Genomic DNA, 16,101 nt, shown 5'->3' on the forward strand with positions numbered 1-16,101 from the left:
GAAGGTAAACTTCCTGCTGTGCGATTCGACTCCGTTATGCATATTCCCGTCTCGTGAAAATATCCGCGAATATTAGATAGGTACTTTACCTCTCTCTCTTTCTCTTGTATTTATACATAATATATCAAGATAATATAGTTTAATTAACACCTTAACGTATAATCTAATAGAACGACAAAGCACATTTCGCATAACAACATTTGTCACTCTGTTAATTCGTATAGTATTTAGAATATCTTTGGTTTAATTATAACATGCGCGAATGTTGAAAATTTAATTTATAGGTATGTATAATCGCGTTTGTGTTCAATTTTTTGGATCAAATTTAATAAAAAAGATTTCCAATTAATTGATTACGTGTGTTATACGTCTATTATATGTATGCTATAATGGATTTTATAATTTTACATTCCATAAAAGTAGTAGGTATATAAAAAACTCTTGCACATTATACACAAAAATCCCCGTTTCCGGGAATAAAAGGATCTAAAAGGAACAAGGAAAGAATGGAAAATTTATATATACGGAGTGAAGGAGAACCACTCTGCAGGAACAGTAAAACTAAAAAAAACTGCAGAGAAAAAAGAGAGAGAGAATACAGCGTAATTCTCACGCTGTAATCTTTACTAGACCTATTTTTCGTAAATTTTTTTGACAAAATGACAACACTAATGAGTGGAGGGCAAGTAAACATCTAAAGCTTCTCTAATGTTCCTGAAAGTAATATTATCGCCATTTCCAGTCGATTTCGCCCGCGAATATTACAAATCATCATCACGTCATTCATCATTACGAGATCACAGCATAATAATATTTTTACAAATCAAATTTATTTTCATTTATTTTACTTAATAATATTTGTTTGACAGACGTGATATTTTTTATTTTTCCAGATGAATGATAAAATCTCGCAATTCAATTTTTTTCACGTCGTACATTTACGACAATATGAGAATAACAATGTTTTGATAAATCTACTAACATTTCAAAAAAGAAGATTAATAGAAGATGCATGTTCAATTCACAAAATAAAAAAGAAAAGAAAACTAAAGTTTTACAGTCCGTCTAACAATAAGTACAAATATTACGCTACAAATATTCACGCCCCATGTGCAAAATTTATTAAGACATTTTAATTTGCCGTATTAAACAAGCAATAAAACGCGAACGCGATATAATACACGGCTTCGTACAAATCGAATCCATTTTTCTTACGACTCCGGGCATTTCTCGTAATCCGATAAATTTTACGTTTCCTGACCTGCACGTATAAGTACATACCTACATATATACATACATATATATACATATATATGTATATACATTTATATGTATATACAGACCGGGTACCACTCAATGCGCGCGTAGACCTTATATAGCTTAAATTGCCCGAAAAGAATCCGTTGGTCGATACCGCAATATAACGGCTCATGACGCAAAATTCCGCTTTCTCTCTCCTTCTTTTCCCTGCCTCCTCTGTCTCTCACTCTCTCCTTAACACGGTTTAATATCCGGGCTCAAGAGGAAAGCCTTGGAAGTAATAAAATGCGGTCTAGGCCGGAAAAGAGCGACCACCTGTTTAGATTAGATCCGAAAGATCCGAAGAGAGAGAGAGAGAGAGATGCATGTTCGCGAAAATAATGTAAACGCTAAACGCTTCGGCGTCACGCATCTCGAACGTTCGTGCCGGGAGAATCCGCGTGTTACACGCTAATTTCCACTCTCTTGCAACTTAATCGCCTACGATTACAGGCGAGGGAACATCGTCCGAGGCCGAGCACCTGCTTCCACGTAACCCCATTTTTTTCGACACCCCATATTGCGCGTGCTCAATCCGGCAGATTATTTAGTAGTGTTTCTTTACGGAGGGAAAAGCAAGTTAATTATAAGTAACATTGTAGGAGAAAAATAAAATAACGATACAGCAGCTTACATGCATTCGTTCGACGAAACTTTAGGTTTCCTCCTTTTTCCCAGAAAATAATTATAAAAAAATAAATAAAATAATAATAAATAAATAAAAATAAAAGATAAAAAGAAAGAGAAATTAAGCGAAAGAAGAATGATGTCTGTATCGTCATTTCGTTATCGTACGCAGAAAGAATTTTCTCTTATAAAGCAGAATTTACTCTGAAAATTATGGTGATCGTAAAACAATATTGGAAGAATTTTATTAGAGTTTCTCTGATTAATATCTATACCATAATGAGATATAAAATACGATTAATTTTACTATGTACATATTAATATTTTTAATTATATAAATGTAATTAATATTTTTTAATTCTGTAAAATATGTAATACTTTTAATTTCCTTCCAATACCATATCGCGTCCCATACAATTGCCATGATTATCCGAGTAAATTCTGAAGGAGAATTCTCTCAGTGTAAGCTTTGAATATAGTACTTGGAGTACGTAGGAGGTTCATAATCATATATTACATAGCCATACGCGGCGCAAATCGATATCGTTGTTCAATTAAGACCCGACATCCGTCAGCGAAGCGAGTCGACGATTCTTACCGTCACGAAAAGCCTGGCTCGTTACACGAGGCTCCTGTATATAAACGAACGATAAGTGCTTAACGTCATGTCAAAGTGCATCGGGAATGACGAACGTATCTACTTCGCTTCTTCGCGCGAGAATGAATGGGCGTGCCGCCGACTATTACATGCTCATTTGACTATCATTGCAGAGCTCGGAATGGATTGGGAAGGGGAAACAGATTAAGAGAGAAGAAATACGGTTTGCGCGGATACGGATAATTGAGTGTGAGTTACGGCGATTTGCCGGGAAAATTACTGCTCGCCAATGTGAACGGTGGCCCTAATTTCATTCCGATGTGCGAATACATCGGAAACGTCAAATCTTTTTAAATTATTATTTCATCCGAGTCCATCATTCGACCACATAATTTCACTCCAATAAGCTAAAGTTTGTCACGATACATTTTTAAGTATCAAACTTATACATTTCCGTTGACAAGTAAATTCGACGATTTTATAAAATTTGCTCGAAGCCAGAAAAAATATTTTTTTTACATTTACATAAATTATCGTCATAATTAATACATCCGAACGCCAAATCCACACGTGCGGGGAAAACAAGAGCATCTTCGTTTAAAATTATAATTTGATCCGAGTCCATCATTCGACAACATGATTTGATTCCAATAAACGAAAATTTGTCATGATAAATTTTTAAGTATCTAAGTAAACATCAACTTACATTTCTGCGTTGACAAATAAATTCGATATAAAATTTGCTGGAAGTCAGAAAGAATATTTTTACTAGATTTACATAAATTAACTTCATAATTAATTCTTCGTAAACACTCGACAAAAATTTTGAATAACAATCCACACAACTCTTTACACTCTTAATATCCCATAAATCCACATATGCGTCGATCGATGTAAGTATAACGCGCAAGATTAGCTTCTACATTACAAAAACAATAAATACGACTATCGACTTACGTATAAAACAAACGGAAATTATCGTATATATTTTTAAAATCTAGCAAATAATATGCGAGGAAAGAAAATCGCGCATTATTCGTTCTCTCATGGTGCGGAATGAAAGGACAGCGCATCGTAAATTCGTTAAACCCGGTGTAATTTCCGCTGGACGTCGATTCTCAAGATAGACGAATCGAATACGAATCGCATTAGCATAATGCAACTGCAACTGTCGCGCAGAGACATTACGCATTTCCCGACGTCCTCTCTCGCCGAGGATACGAATTTCCACGCTCGGCATCGATCTACATGCAGAATCCATTATCCCCCGTCCGCGGTCCATGATTTACAGATATTACTCCCGCATTGATATTAATTCGCGCGATTAACCTAACCGCGATTAATACCGTGAAGATAATCGTGTTAAGAAGTTTCAGCGCCAATAAACAGTAATTCGCTCGGAAAGAAAGCGAATGACAATTTGTGCTTGGAAAAGAAAAAAAGAGGAGAAGAAGAAATTACTTTGGAAAGTTTGCCGCGAGGAGAGAATTTCTTACACCAAAACGCGATTATCATAAAAAGGAGACGTTCTGTAAGAGTCATTAATTTCAGATTTCAGAGGAAAAATTCTCGTTCGAAGATAAAAGTCGTCGCTGCGCCATTTTCAAAATATAATCGCACGACACAGAGAGGATATTCCGAAGATATCGTAGTACAGTTCGATTTAGTAGACCAGCTTTTAACTGAAGTGGTGGAACCGAGGATCTCTCTCGGGGAACCCCCGTTTGCGCTCTGACAAGGGATTAATTCCGGTCCCCCGAACTATGTAATACGCTATGTTTGCGCCTTTGTAGGCACGTGGTAATTCAACACGTCTCGCGCATACCTTGACAATCCGTCCTTACGCGAGTTTCGCGACAACTGCGGTTGTGTACGAAATGAGCTTCGTAATTGGATGTTCCGTTTGATGCTTTATGCGCGACTAACTCGATTATTATCGACGCGAACGTAGTATGAAAAACAGGACCTGAAGAAGGATAGAATATTGTCTCAGTGATTATTAATATCTATATCACTGAAAAAAAAATCCTTGACTTGACTAAACCTTTCAACTAAATATATTATTTTGTTAACTGAACACATAAAAATATTTAAATTAAACATGACATGTTAAATCTAACAAAATGTATATTTTTGACTTAAATACTAATATATGTTTAATTAACAAAATAGTAATTTATAGTGGAAAGGTTTAATCAAGTCAAGAAATTTTTTTCAGTGTATATATCTTATGTTAATTTTTTTGTATCAAGATTATTATATTCATGATCAAATATAATAGGTATACCTACTAAACATAAAAAATATACGACCGTTTGTTATTAACGAAGAATATCTTCGTCAATTTTAGAAGAAACACTTAAGAATATCTTTTAAGAGAGATTTTATGGTTATACAGTCCTTACTTCAAGAATACAATTTTTTTCAGTTCGTGACCGGGAAAGTAATATGATTTCTGAAAGGATGAGAAACCGCTTTTCAAAACGATTCATGGAACACGCCTTGGCAAGTAAATTGAGCGACGAAGTGTAATTCGTTTCGTTTAAACGTAGACGAACAAGGTATATATACGGGAGTAGCTGAATTATTTTTATATTATTCTGTGATAGAAACTAACTGAGAAACTAGAATATACAGGGTATCCAGCAGACTCAATGAAAAAAATTCCCTGATCTTTTCAGATTTTCCAAGACGAGAAATTAATTTTTTCCCTAACTTTTTAGTATTATTTTTCCAAATATATAATTCGCATATATCTATATAATAAATCAGTTAAATGTTAAATCATGAAATCCTTGAGAAATTTTTGTCAACAATGAAAAGGTTTGGAAATTAAAACAAAAATTTAAATCAATTTACAATATGCATTATGTATATACGATAATCAAAACAAACATGTCACTATAAACTATTTAAATAATCACCTTTTTTATTTATATATCACGTTTTTTAGTTTTGTTTCTATCAAACACATTAAAATAAAATAACACGACTGGGAGTCAAGAAAAAGTTTATATTTATTTAATAAAAAATTTCAAGTGATTGAGACAAAAGTAGAATAATGTGAAAAAATCCAGATAAATAGTAGAATTTCCTGACTTTTCCCTGACAATTCCAGATTTATAAAATTCCCTGACAATAATGCCCGGTTTTCCAGATTTCCCTAACCACTAGACATTCTGTCTCTAGACATTTCTAGGGGTCGCAGATAGATGATGTGGCTTGCATGCATTAGCCCGAGGATATACACAAGCTCCGGCAGGAGAGCACAGAGGATTGTGAGCATCTCTTCACAGGCTGATCTGTATACACCAGCTACACAATGGCACGCGGTATCTAGCTACGGTAGATCCGTTCCGACGATGCCGGCCTCTTCCTCTCATTATTCAAAAGTTCGCTCTATATCGTCGTTCCATTGTGAGCTGACAATAATTACGAAATACATTGTCTCGAGAACGCGATTGTCTCTCTTTTCTCTCTATCGCATCATTTCGACGAAAAATCAAAAGAACCGACGGTATAATCAAAGGACCTCGTCCTTGTCCTCGGATGAGAAAGCACTCATTTCCCGTATTCTCGATTTAGAAGATTTAATCGAACATTTCGCGTGCAACATCGGACGTATTTTGCGAAAATCGCGATTGCGCGAAGAAATATACGAGTGACCATGAAGGAGCGCGCGTCGGGATTTAGCTCGCGTTTATGCACCACTCTTCGCGATATATGCCCTCTATTGTGTAAGTGACTACTGAATAAATTAGTGACCAGACAGCTCGCCACGTTTCGCTAAGTAAATTGAACCATCGTGAGTAGATTTAAATCTTGCAGCGAGCTGCGACGATACGCGCTTGCCCATATTTCCGCTTTTTTTGCTTTTAAATGTGGACAATAATATAATAGAAAAGAGAAAAAATCCGAGAGGTAATATTAATATAGTGTTGTAAGAAATATTCGAACCCTCTTTCAATCATATACGAAAAAATTCGAAAATCAAGAACAGACTTTATATTGACATGCGCGAGTGAGAATTCAGCAAAAGGAACCGTGCGTTTTGAAGTCCGATATATCCTAAAGCGCTCAAAGGTTTACGTATTTGGCTGCGAAATTCGAAATATTGCAAGTACGCGGCGCGCATTCAGCGAAAGTATGGCGCTTCGAGTATGCGAACGGTGGGAATGTTACTGCATGTTGTATGATACGTCAAGGTACACGAGATACGAGCGAGTGAACAGGACGAAGAGCTCCCGCACAAGTTGAATAAATAGTCGAAAAGTCGAGGGCGATATAAACGGTGCCCTTGCCGAAATATACAAGTCACCCTGGTTTAAGAATCTTGATAAATATACGCGCGTGCGCACACGTGTTCCGTAAATTTATCTTTCCTAAAAAGTAAGACACGTACACACACATATAGGTACGTATATATGTGTGTGTGTCACATTTCTAAAAAAATGTTAAAAAACAGAACTGATGTATGAGAACGTACGTCATACGGAATGTACCATTATTCTGTAAATAATAGGGAAAAAATGTTTGCAATGTGAAAATATATGTAGACATATTTTCTCGCGTTTTTTTTCTTTTTTTACGTTTATCGCGACTCTTGTATTTTTCTCTACCTCACGCTAATATAAATCGGCATAAATGCGACAGGTGTGTCAACACGCGATATGTTTATTAGCGCTGCATCCAATATTTCGTAATGTATTTAATAAACTGCTTTGTGCCCGCTGCTCTTTTCTTGCCAATATTATCATTATCATTAAATTTTAATAAAAGTAATGTACAATTATAATTATATTCAATGTTATTTTTAATGGAAGAGAAAAATTAATATATAATATACCTATATAGTTTCCTTTCTTCAGCTTTTTCTGTAAACGTGTATCTCTATAATTCAAGCGTAGCGAATTATTACAATTATTCCAATTCATTTTGTCATCAGAATGCAATTTTTACATAAAAGCAATCTTTCACATATGTGCCCGTCTAACGCAATCACGGCTATCTTGTGGGTGATTTCCCGCGAGCAAAAATGTCCAAGAAACACATCCACTTTTTACGAGACAGTATTCCCGCGGTCGCAATAAATTCAAATAGCTGTTCCACGAGAGAGAGACTCTATTCTTTCACAGTCTCTGAAAAAAAGAGTACCTCATATGCGCGCGTGACATGGTCTCTCTCTCTCTCTCTCTTTCGCTCTCTCGAATTCCAAAACCGCATCCATCCGGGAATAAATCCCGATAAACGAGAGCATCAAGGGGAATATGTAATTTTCGTGCATGGCAGAATTTTACACGTGGTGCACTCATCAAACCATCTAGATATGTGCATCCAAGTGTGAAACTAGCGCCAATACAGATATACACACAAAGAGGTGTTCCAAAAGATAAATATAATAATAATAATATTATTTATCTAAAATTCGATAATAAAAGTTGATGATGACATTTACATAAAAAAGAGAAATTTACTTCAAATGGATTTCACGGAATAAAATAAAAATTGGAATATATTTTTATGCGAATTTGCAGTTCTCGATTCCCTTGAGAATGCGGATAGGTGTGTGTGATTTACGGTTATAATCACGATATATAGAGACGCGCAGCTTCATCGGCGCAGCGCGCATATCTTTTTCCAGGATAGATCGTATATAAAACAAGCGGCAAGGGCAGAGGGCAAGGGAGGGAAAAAAGCTGGCGAGGATATTTACGTTAGCGAGCCTTGAAGAGAGAACCGCGCATTGGCTCAGGTGGACTGTCGGCCACCATTACTTTACACACCGCGCACACAACATTGTCAACAGCCGCGTTTTGTGGCTATTGTGCGACCATACATACTTGCCCGGTGAATATTTCACAAGAGTCGCTAAATTAACGGAGCGCGCATCGAACTTGGAAGCTTTTGAGCTTCATCGAACCGTGTGCGTCAGCGAAAAATTATGCGCCGAGGTTATATGAGGAAAGCACGAATCCTCCGTCGTCCTCTGACGCGGATCCACTCACACGGCATGAATGAAGAGCCCCGTCACACGCATGACGCAAAGTTACGTGCATACGCAGAGAGGGAAGTTATTATATATATGCGCGCATAATTACGCTTCAAAATCACGGATACCCTCGAGTATTTCAACCGTGCTGGAGATATTCGAGGAAATATATTCAAGAGAATATTTAGATTTAATCAGAATGTGCATTCATTTCTATATATATTTATTAAATATAGAAAATTTGTTATAATAATTTATACACACAGAGAAAATTTTCTCTTAGAATTTATCCTGAAAATCATGGTAATCGTGGGATAATAAGGAATTTTATAAGTTTCTTTAATTAATATTTTTACCATAAAATAAGATATAAAATATGTTCGATTAATTTTACTAACAATAAGTACATATTAATATTTTTTATTGTGGTAGATATTAATCAGAGAAACTTATAAAATTCTTCCACTACTACCATATATTGTTTCACGATTACCATGATTTTCAGGGTAAACTCTAAAAGAAAATTCTCCGTGTATAATATATTGTATATATAATTACAGATTTTGTATTTTATCAATGCATTTATAATTATATACATAATATGTAATTAATGTTTTATTTTAAGTTCTCAGATCATTTTTGAGAGAAAGTGATTTAAAATTAAATCTGCGAATAAATGTAACAAAAGTAGAGATAAAATAGAGGTACGTTTTACGAATGTTATTATTCATTCAATAACACACATTATTACTTATATATCATGAAAAATATGCGCGATTTAGCTTCTGTTAAAATTCATTCTATCGAAAAGATACGGACGGAACAATATGAAATGCGGTCGTAATTCTGGCTATAAATTGGAAGCAGAACAGCAAACTAAAAACATTCGTGTTATTTACCAACTAAAAAACAAATCTATATATGAATGTTTTTTCTAGTTTAGTATATATCAAACTCGTATCGCGCATTTGTTTCGGTCGTTTATCTATACGTAGGTACATTCTGCTCTGCTTTTCCTTTTCAACCTGACATTATAAGTTAAAAGTTTTATTACTGATCGATATAAATGCCTTATGTCCGTAACAATTACTCCTCTGCGTTCTTAATCCAATTTATGCTTGATTATTATAGACGTCAACCCTAACATGATGTTGTGCGATAAAAACGCAATATTAAATGTAAATAAAAATGTATAAAAATACAGTAAGCACCATTAATCACTATACACAGCAGATATTTCTAATCTGTAGAGTTTCATACTTTAATTTTCGAAAAATCTCGCAAATGTGTCGGCGGATTTGTTCACAATTGAACGCTTATCTATGTTGCAACTAGGATAGAAAATTTGCTTGTCGCAAATACATGCTGGAGAAAATTTTCTCTTAGAATTTACTGTGAAAATCATGGTAATCGTGGGGCAATGCAATATGATATTAGAAGAATTTTATGAGTTTCTCTGATTAATATTTACCACAATAAAAAATATTAATATGTATTAATCGAATATATTTTATATTTTATTCATAGACATTAATATATTTTTTATTGTACTAAATATTAATCAGAGAAACTTGCAAAATTCTTCCAATACCATATTGTCTCACGATTAACATGATTTTCAGGGTAAATTATTCTAAGGGAAAATTCTCTGCGCATATAAATTAGGAAAGATACGAAAAACCGAAGAGATTCGACGATGACGCGGCAAGTCAATCGGAAAGAAATCTCTTTTTATTAACGATAGCTCGCGCCCAGCGGCGCTGTAATCAATTCATTTACGTAACCGAGTTAACACAATTTCTGTGGGATGTCCGTGAATATAATCAATACTTTGCGGGACTATCTTTAATAAAGAAGGAGTTAAAAATACAAGCTGCGGACACTGTCAGCTATCGTTATCGTTGCTGTAATCTTGACGACGTCGAACAAAACAATGTTCGGAAATCATGCCCTCGAATGGAATTTCAAGTTCAAATCGATAGATTCTAGAGTTTGATTTAATTATACACACGCTCGACTTTCTAATATTTAATTCAAACATTTTTTCTAGCTAAATGCTTCATGATATATTTAAAAGTAATAAAATATGAGAATTTTACAGTCATCTTCCTGCTCGTTAAATATTCCAGACAAGTAGTTTGCGCTCTTTTCGAGACTTCCGTTTTCGGAAGTTAAAGCACTTTTTAAAAACTGCCAACGTGGACTAGAATTGCAAAACTATGCAAGAGTAGAGTCGAAGAAATATTGTTCGTCAAAATAAATTGAAGAAAAACTATCATATTTATAAGAGTTACGTAACATACATATAAAATCCAACAATGAAAATTAATTGATGGTAGAGTGCGATAACACTGCAAAATATTCTGTCGTATACAACATGTTATTCAGGGTGTCCAGCAGACTCAATGAAAACAATTCCCTGATTGTTTCAGATTTTCCAGGATCAGAATTTAATTTTTCATTGATTTTTTAGTATTATTTTTTTCAAATATATAATTTGCATATATCTATATGAGAAATCAATTAAATGTTAAATCATGAAACCCTTGAGATATTTTTGTCAACAATGAAAAGGTTCGGAAGTTAAAAAAAAACAAAAATTTAAATCAATTATACAATCTGCATCATGCACGATAATCGAAAACATGTCACTAAAACTATTTAAATAATCACCTTTTTTATTTATATTATATCAAATTTTTTAATTTTGTTTCTATCAAATACATTGAAATAAAATAACACAACGATGAAAATATAAATTAACGAACACGCTGTAGATGAATCGATTTTTAACAACACAGAAAATTAGCACGCTGGGAGTCAAGAGAAAGTTTATATTTCTGTAATAAAAAATTTCAAATTATTGAGACAAATGTAGAATAACGTTAAAAAATCCAGATAAACAGTAAAATTACCTGACTTTTCCCTGACAATTTCAGATTTATAAAATTTTCTGACAATGTCCTGTTTTCCCAATTTTCCTGATCGCTAGACACCCTGTTATTTGATAAATATTGTACATTCCTTGTTTTATCTTCTTCGAGATTCGAAATAAAAATGGTTAGAACACATTTCTGCGCCCTTTTTGCATAATTTCGCGTTTATGACCCCGGGGGAGGGAATCGATAGTATGCTCCAATAGGTCGAGAGAAACATGCACAATACCTGCTTGAAGCCGCGATACATGACTCGGATCTCCTGGCGGGAGAACTTGGTCTGTCGCAGAAGCTCCTCGATAGGCACCGGCCTGGTGGTCTGCTGCCTCGCCCTCGAGGTCTCGAATTCGAAGAACGCCTCTTCCGGTCCCGGCGAGTCCGGTGGGGTCGCCATGACCTTTGATCCTGCCGCCGCCTAAATTGTCGAGAGCCGAACAAGACGGCGAGCGGCGGCTCCCTTTCCCGCGCTTCCTGTTCCGCTTTTATTTCCGGCGTCCCGTGACGTCACACCATCATCGTCGTCACGTTTCCCGTCATCGTCACGCGGCTTTTTTTTTTCTTTCTTTATCGAGATCCGCTGCGTCTCGCTTCACTTCCTTCTCTCGATCTCTGCGCGTCTGTCGAGACACGTCAAATTTTCTGTCTCTCTCTCTTTTTCGAACGAGAAATAATTCCCACGTGATCTCCTCGTACGAACGAACCGTATGCTATTCAGTTAGTAACGGACGTGTAATATAAAGCGCGATATTTTTAACGTTCTAATTACATGCCACGCGTTTATCGATTATATCAATATTCCCTCCGATCGGATAATTAATTTCGTCTTTACAACTGAACGGGTGACGAAGTCCCTGATGCCCAAAGGGGACGCGAATACGAAATATGCATGAGAGAGATTCTCCTTCGAAGTAATATACTCCAGCTTTGTTTAAAAAAAAAATGTAATTCTCCTTTTTATATAACGAATAATATAATCATTCTTTATTATATATGAGAGTTTCCATATTTATTATTATATTTACGAATCACTGTCGATTGAGTGGAAATTGAACGTCGCTTCAATTTTACGTTTCGAATAGAAATTATATATCTTCGAAGCTATTTTTGCATTTTGAAAAATTGAGTAATTTCCTGCATTCGCAGAATATTCTTACAAAACCGAATATTGAAATTCGTCGTGATGTTGAAGAGAGAGAACTCACTTTGTGGTATTTGTTATTTACATCGGTAATGGCGCGTGATTTCTCGGCGCTTGGCATAAGTCCCACATGAAGGAAAGACATTACGAATAAAAATGGATTCGAATAAGGGGGAATAAAAAGCGGAGGAATCTGATATAATATATATATATATATATATATTCTCAACCGCGGGTGCTCAAAGTTCTTCGCGATTCTAGGGATTAAACTTGCCCCCCTTCCGGTTTGATAGTAGCGTGCATACACGCTATTAATCACCATTAAGTAAGGACATAAGCTGAAGCTGCGTCTTAGATCTAGATTTCGGGGTCACTCCCGCGAAGAAAGATCGTAAAAATAGCCCGAGGGGGGTAAGACGAGCGAATATCTCGCTCGCATAAAAATCGATGACTTCGCAAAAGGTTACCGTGCCAAAACTTCTTCAAAATCGATTCGGGGTGCGGTCGCTCGAAATTTATTGACAAAAGCCAGAAAGCGTAATTCTCTCTCATGAGATTAACAGCACGAGGTATAGGGACTTACCGATATACGGAATCTTTACCTTGTTTCTCTTTATCAGGGTACTTTTTCTCTCGGCACGGAAAGAAGTTAAGAAATAAACGAGAAAAGGGAGCAGAAAAACTTTTACATCAGATCTATTAATTTAATTAAATTAGCGTAGCAATTTTTTTCATATATTTTTCTTAGATAAAATCGCGTAAAAAATGTACCTTACTCTTTGTAATTCGCATTTTTATTTAACTTGAAATTTTTCTGAATTTTTTTTTATCCGAAACATTCGGTACCGAGAATAATATATCTATAGTAATACAAAATAATATGGCTCTGGTATTTGATATTAATGTAAAAGATAAAGTAAAAGGATAATAATACCACTAACAAAACCGCCCCGAGGCGATTTGCGGTGCAACAACTTTTCTACGCGCTATGCTGCTTTAATCAATCTTAATAGACGCGGATTTTTAATGGAAAATGTTAAAGATTAATGTCAAAATATTTATATCGCTACGATCGCGTGGATATAAAGCAACATGGTATACATATATGAGGTCAATAGGCATATTGTATACGGTGTATAAATAAAGCTCTTCGTCGTACCTGTGCTTAATGACGCGGAAACAATTACAATGGTAAATTTATGTAAACTAGCATTTCAGGAAAATGTTAAAAAATGTCACAAGAACAGCAATGCATTTCATCAAAAGTAAAGTCTTTGACATTCACAAACCTTTGAATTTGTTTTTTGTATCGCAATTATCTCGCATTCTATTTCATTTAATAATTAAACGACGGAAAATTTATAGTCATATTAACAATTTTATAGTCATATTTATACTAATAATTACTTACTAAAAAATTACGTAAGCCAATAAATTTTCCAAAAATAACTAATTTCTTATCGGAAAGAAATGTAACGAAAAATTACAGATAGTCAATAATGAGATAATGACTTCATAATTTGAGTGATAGGATTATATATTTTTTCCGTACATATTCGACTATGTGAACTTTGAGTTAAACTTCTTTTTTACTGAATTGCGAGATCAGTTTTTAGCAACCTGTTGTTATTTCTTATACGCGTCGATTGTGCTCAATGTGAACTCGATTGCGAATCGTAAATAACTTTTTAATTATACAATTTTTTTTTTCGAGACGTTGGACAAGATTTGCATTTCAAAGTCGTTTGTTTCAATTATCATAATATACTTAACAGACGCTAAGCTGAGCGTACAAAAACGGACGAGGATTTGTTTTACATTTTCTAATGTGCAGTATCGTTTCTTACACCCCAAAATTGAACATTACAGTTTGATTAATGGATATTGAGCTACTAGAGTGCAAGAGGGGAGTATACGTATTATGAAACATATAATGAGATATTACAGGAGAAATCTCTCTCGCGCATACCGTAGCATAACGTTTAAAATTTTAATTAATTTACAATTTAATTAACATTTACTCATCACCGACTTCTTTTCTCATTATTGTCGCTATCTCACTAAAAAAATTAGTATCGCTAATACTGATATCGGATCGAAGCTTTTAAACAAGCTTGACAAGACGAGGCGATATTCCCCAGGTCGTGTCGCTTAAAAAAAAATAAAAAAAATTGCATATTAAAAAATGGTCACCTGTTAACGAAGGAGAGGATGCGTCGGCGGTAGCAGCACTGCGATAACTCTCTGCAACGACTCTTATCGGTCCAGAGCGCGGGTAGATAGGGAAAAGGGGATGGAAACGCGCGTCGCGCGCGTAACCTATCGCGGATCTCCCGTTTGGTCAACGCGCGAGGATCGCGGCGACGGTCCCGGGAGCGAGAGGCAGCAGCGGCTCGCACGCGGCTGCATCAGCGGCGGCGGCGGCGGCAATGAGGATGACAATGACGGCTCGCGTCGTCGATTCGAGCGGGTGAATCACTCGGCGACGCGGTTGACGACCCGCCCGACGTCGCGGCGACGAGACACGAGGATGTCAACTCGCCTCGATCTCCATAACATGATCCCGTCGCGCCGGCCCTTAACATCGACTCGTACCGATCATTGTTCGAAGGAGAAAGAGAGAGAGAAAGAGAACGGCAGCAAGGATATCCGGAAATTCTCGCGATGCACTACCGGTGCCCGCCCGCGGGAGGGTTGAAAATAACACGAGCGCGAGCCCGACGACAGAAACGATCCGAACAGATACGCGACCGGCGGTACACTGGTCGCCCGGGTAGAGCGCGCCTAGCCACCGCCGCCGCTCATTGGCCGAGCGCCTCGGCCAATCGCAGCGCGGCAGCGGCGGCGGCGCGGCAAACTACCGCGCGGTCGACTACCATAGACGTAGATCAATATAGATCGCATCTATTCAACTATTTTATGTAACTGTCCGTTGAAAGAGGATGGACTTACATATACTTGGCTCTCGTTGTCCTTGTCCGATGCACTGATAATCCTTGATCCTTTCGCTGCTTCGAATCAACAGTTGATGACACTTTTATCAATTCATATCAAGAGTCATTCACTTATTCACAACACGTACGACCGGAAAATCGTGGCTGGTCACACGAATTATATGAAAAAACGGACTGATTATATCGCGATCCAGCCGCCGATGCGATGTTCCGTTCCTTTCTTTTTCCACACTTATTTATTCCCGAATATCGAATTAACGCGATACACGATAACTGCTCGTCGCTCCGCGCGATATTTCCGATCTTTCCGAGCACTCGCGATGCACTTTGAACGAATAAATCTCGCGAAATACGACGATCACTCGTTGCATCGCTCGTCCCGTCCGACGTTCGTTACGCGCGAAGCAATACTACGAGTTTTTTACGAAACATTTGAACTATGTGCCAATTTCACGACGCTGCCTGATACGTGGATTCTATATTCACTTGATTCGGGACACGAGGGGTACCAACCCGCGAATGACCCCCTATGTCGAAAATTTTTTGTCGTAAAGTTAGCG

General features: G+C 36.5%; 1 protein-coding gene across 3 annotated transcripts in view; it reads right to left on the bottom strand.

The window, feature by feature from the left end:
- Positions 1-15,342, bottom strand: part of LOC114940388 (A-type potassium channel modulatory protein KCNIP1) — a 61,851-nt gene extending 46,509 nt beyond the window's left edge. The window contains exons 1-2 of one of the 3 annotated variants that reach the window (XM_029315054.2): positions 14,781-15,342; positions 11,679-12,066 (exon numbers count right to left, since the gene is read on the bottom strand). In XM_029315054.2, coding sequence (XP_029170887.1) covers positions 11,679-11,843 — 165 coding nt within the window. In that variant the 5' untranslated portion in view covers positions 11,844-12,066; positions 14,781-15,342. Of the gene's footprint in view, positions 1-11,678; positions 12,157-14,780 lie in introns of all 3 variants that reach the window. The other 2 variants (XM_085480825.1, XM_029315055.2) reach the window with 2 other exon arrangements.
- Positions 15,343-16,101: the final 759 nt, after the last annotated feature.

Source organism: Nylanderia fulva, unplaced genomic scaffold (genome assembly GCF_048542155.1).
Source record: "Nylanderia fulva isolate GAGA-0341 unplaced genomic scaffold, ASM4854215v1 Scaffold16, whole genome shotgun sequence".
In the NCBI taxonomy this organism is placed as follows: Eukaryota; Metazoa; Arthropoda; class Insecta; order Hymenoptera; family Formicidae; genus Nylanderia; species Nylanderia fulva.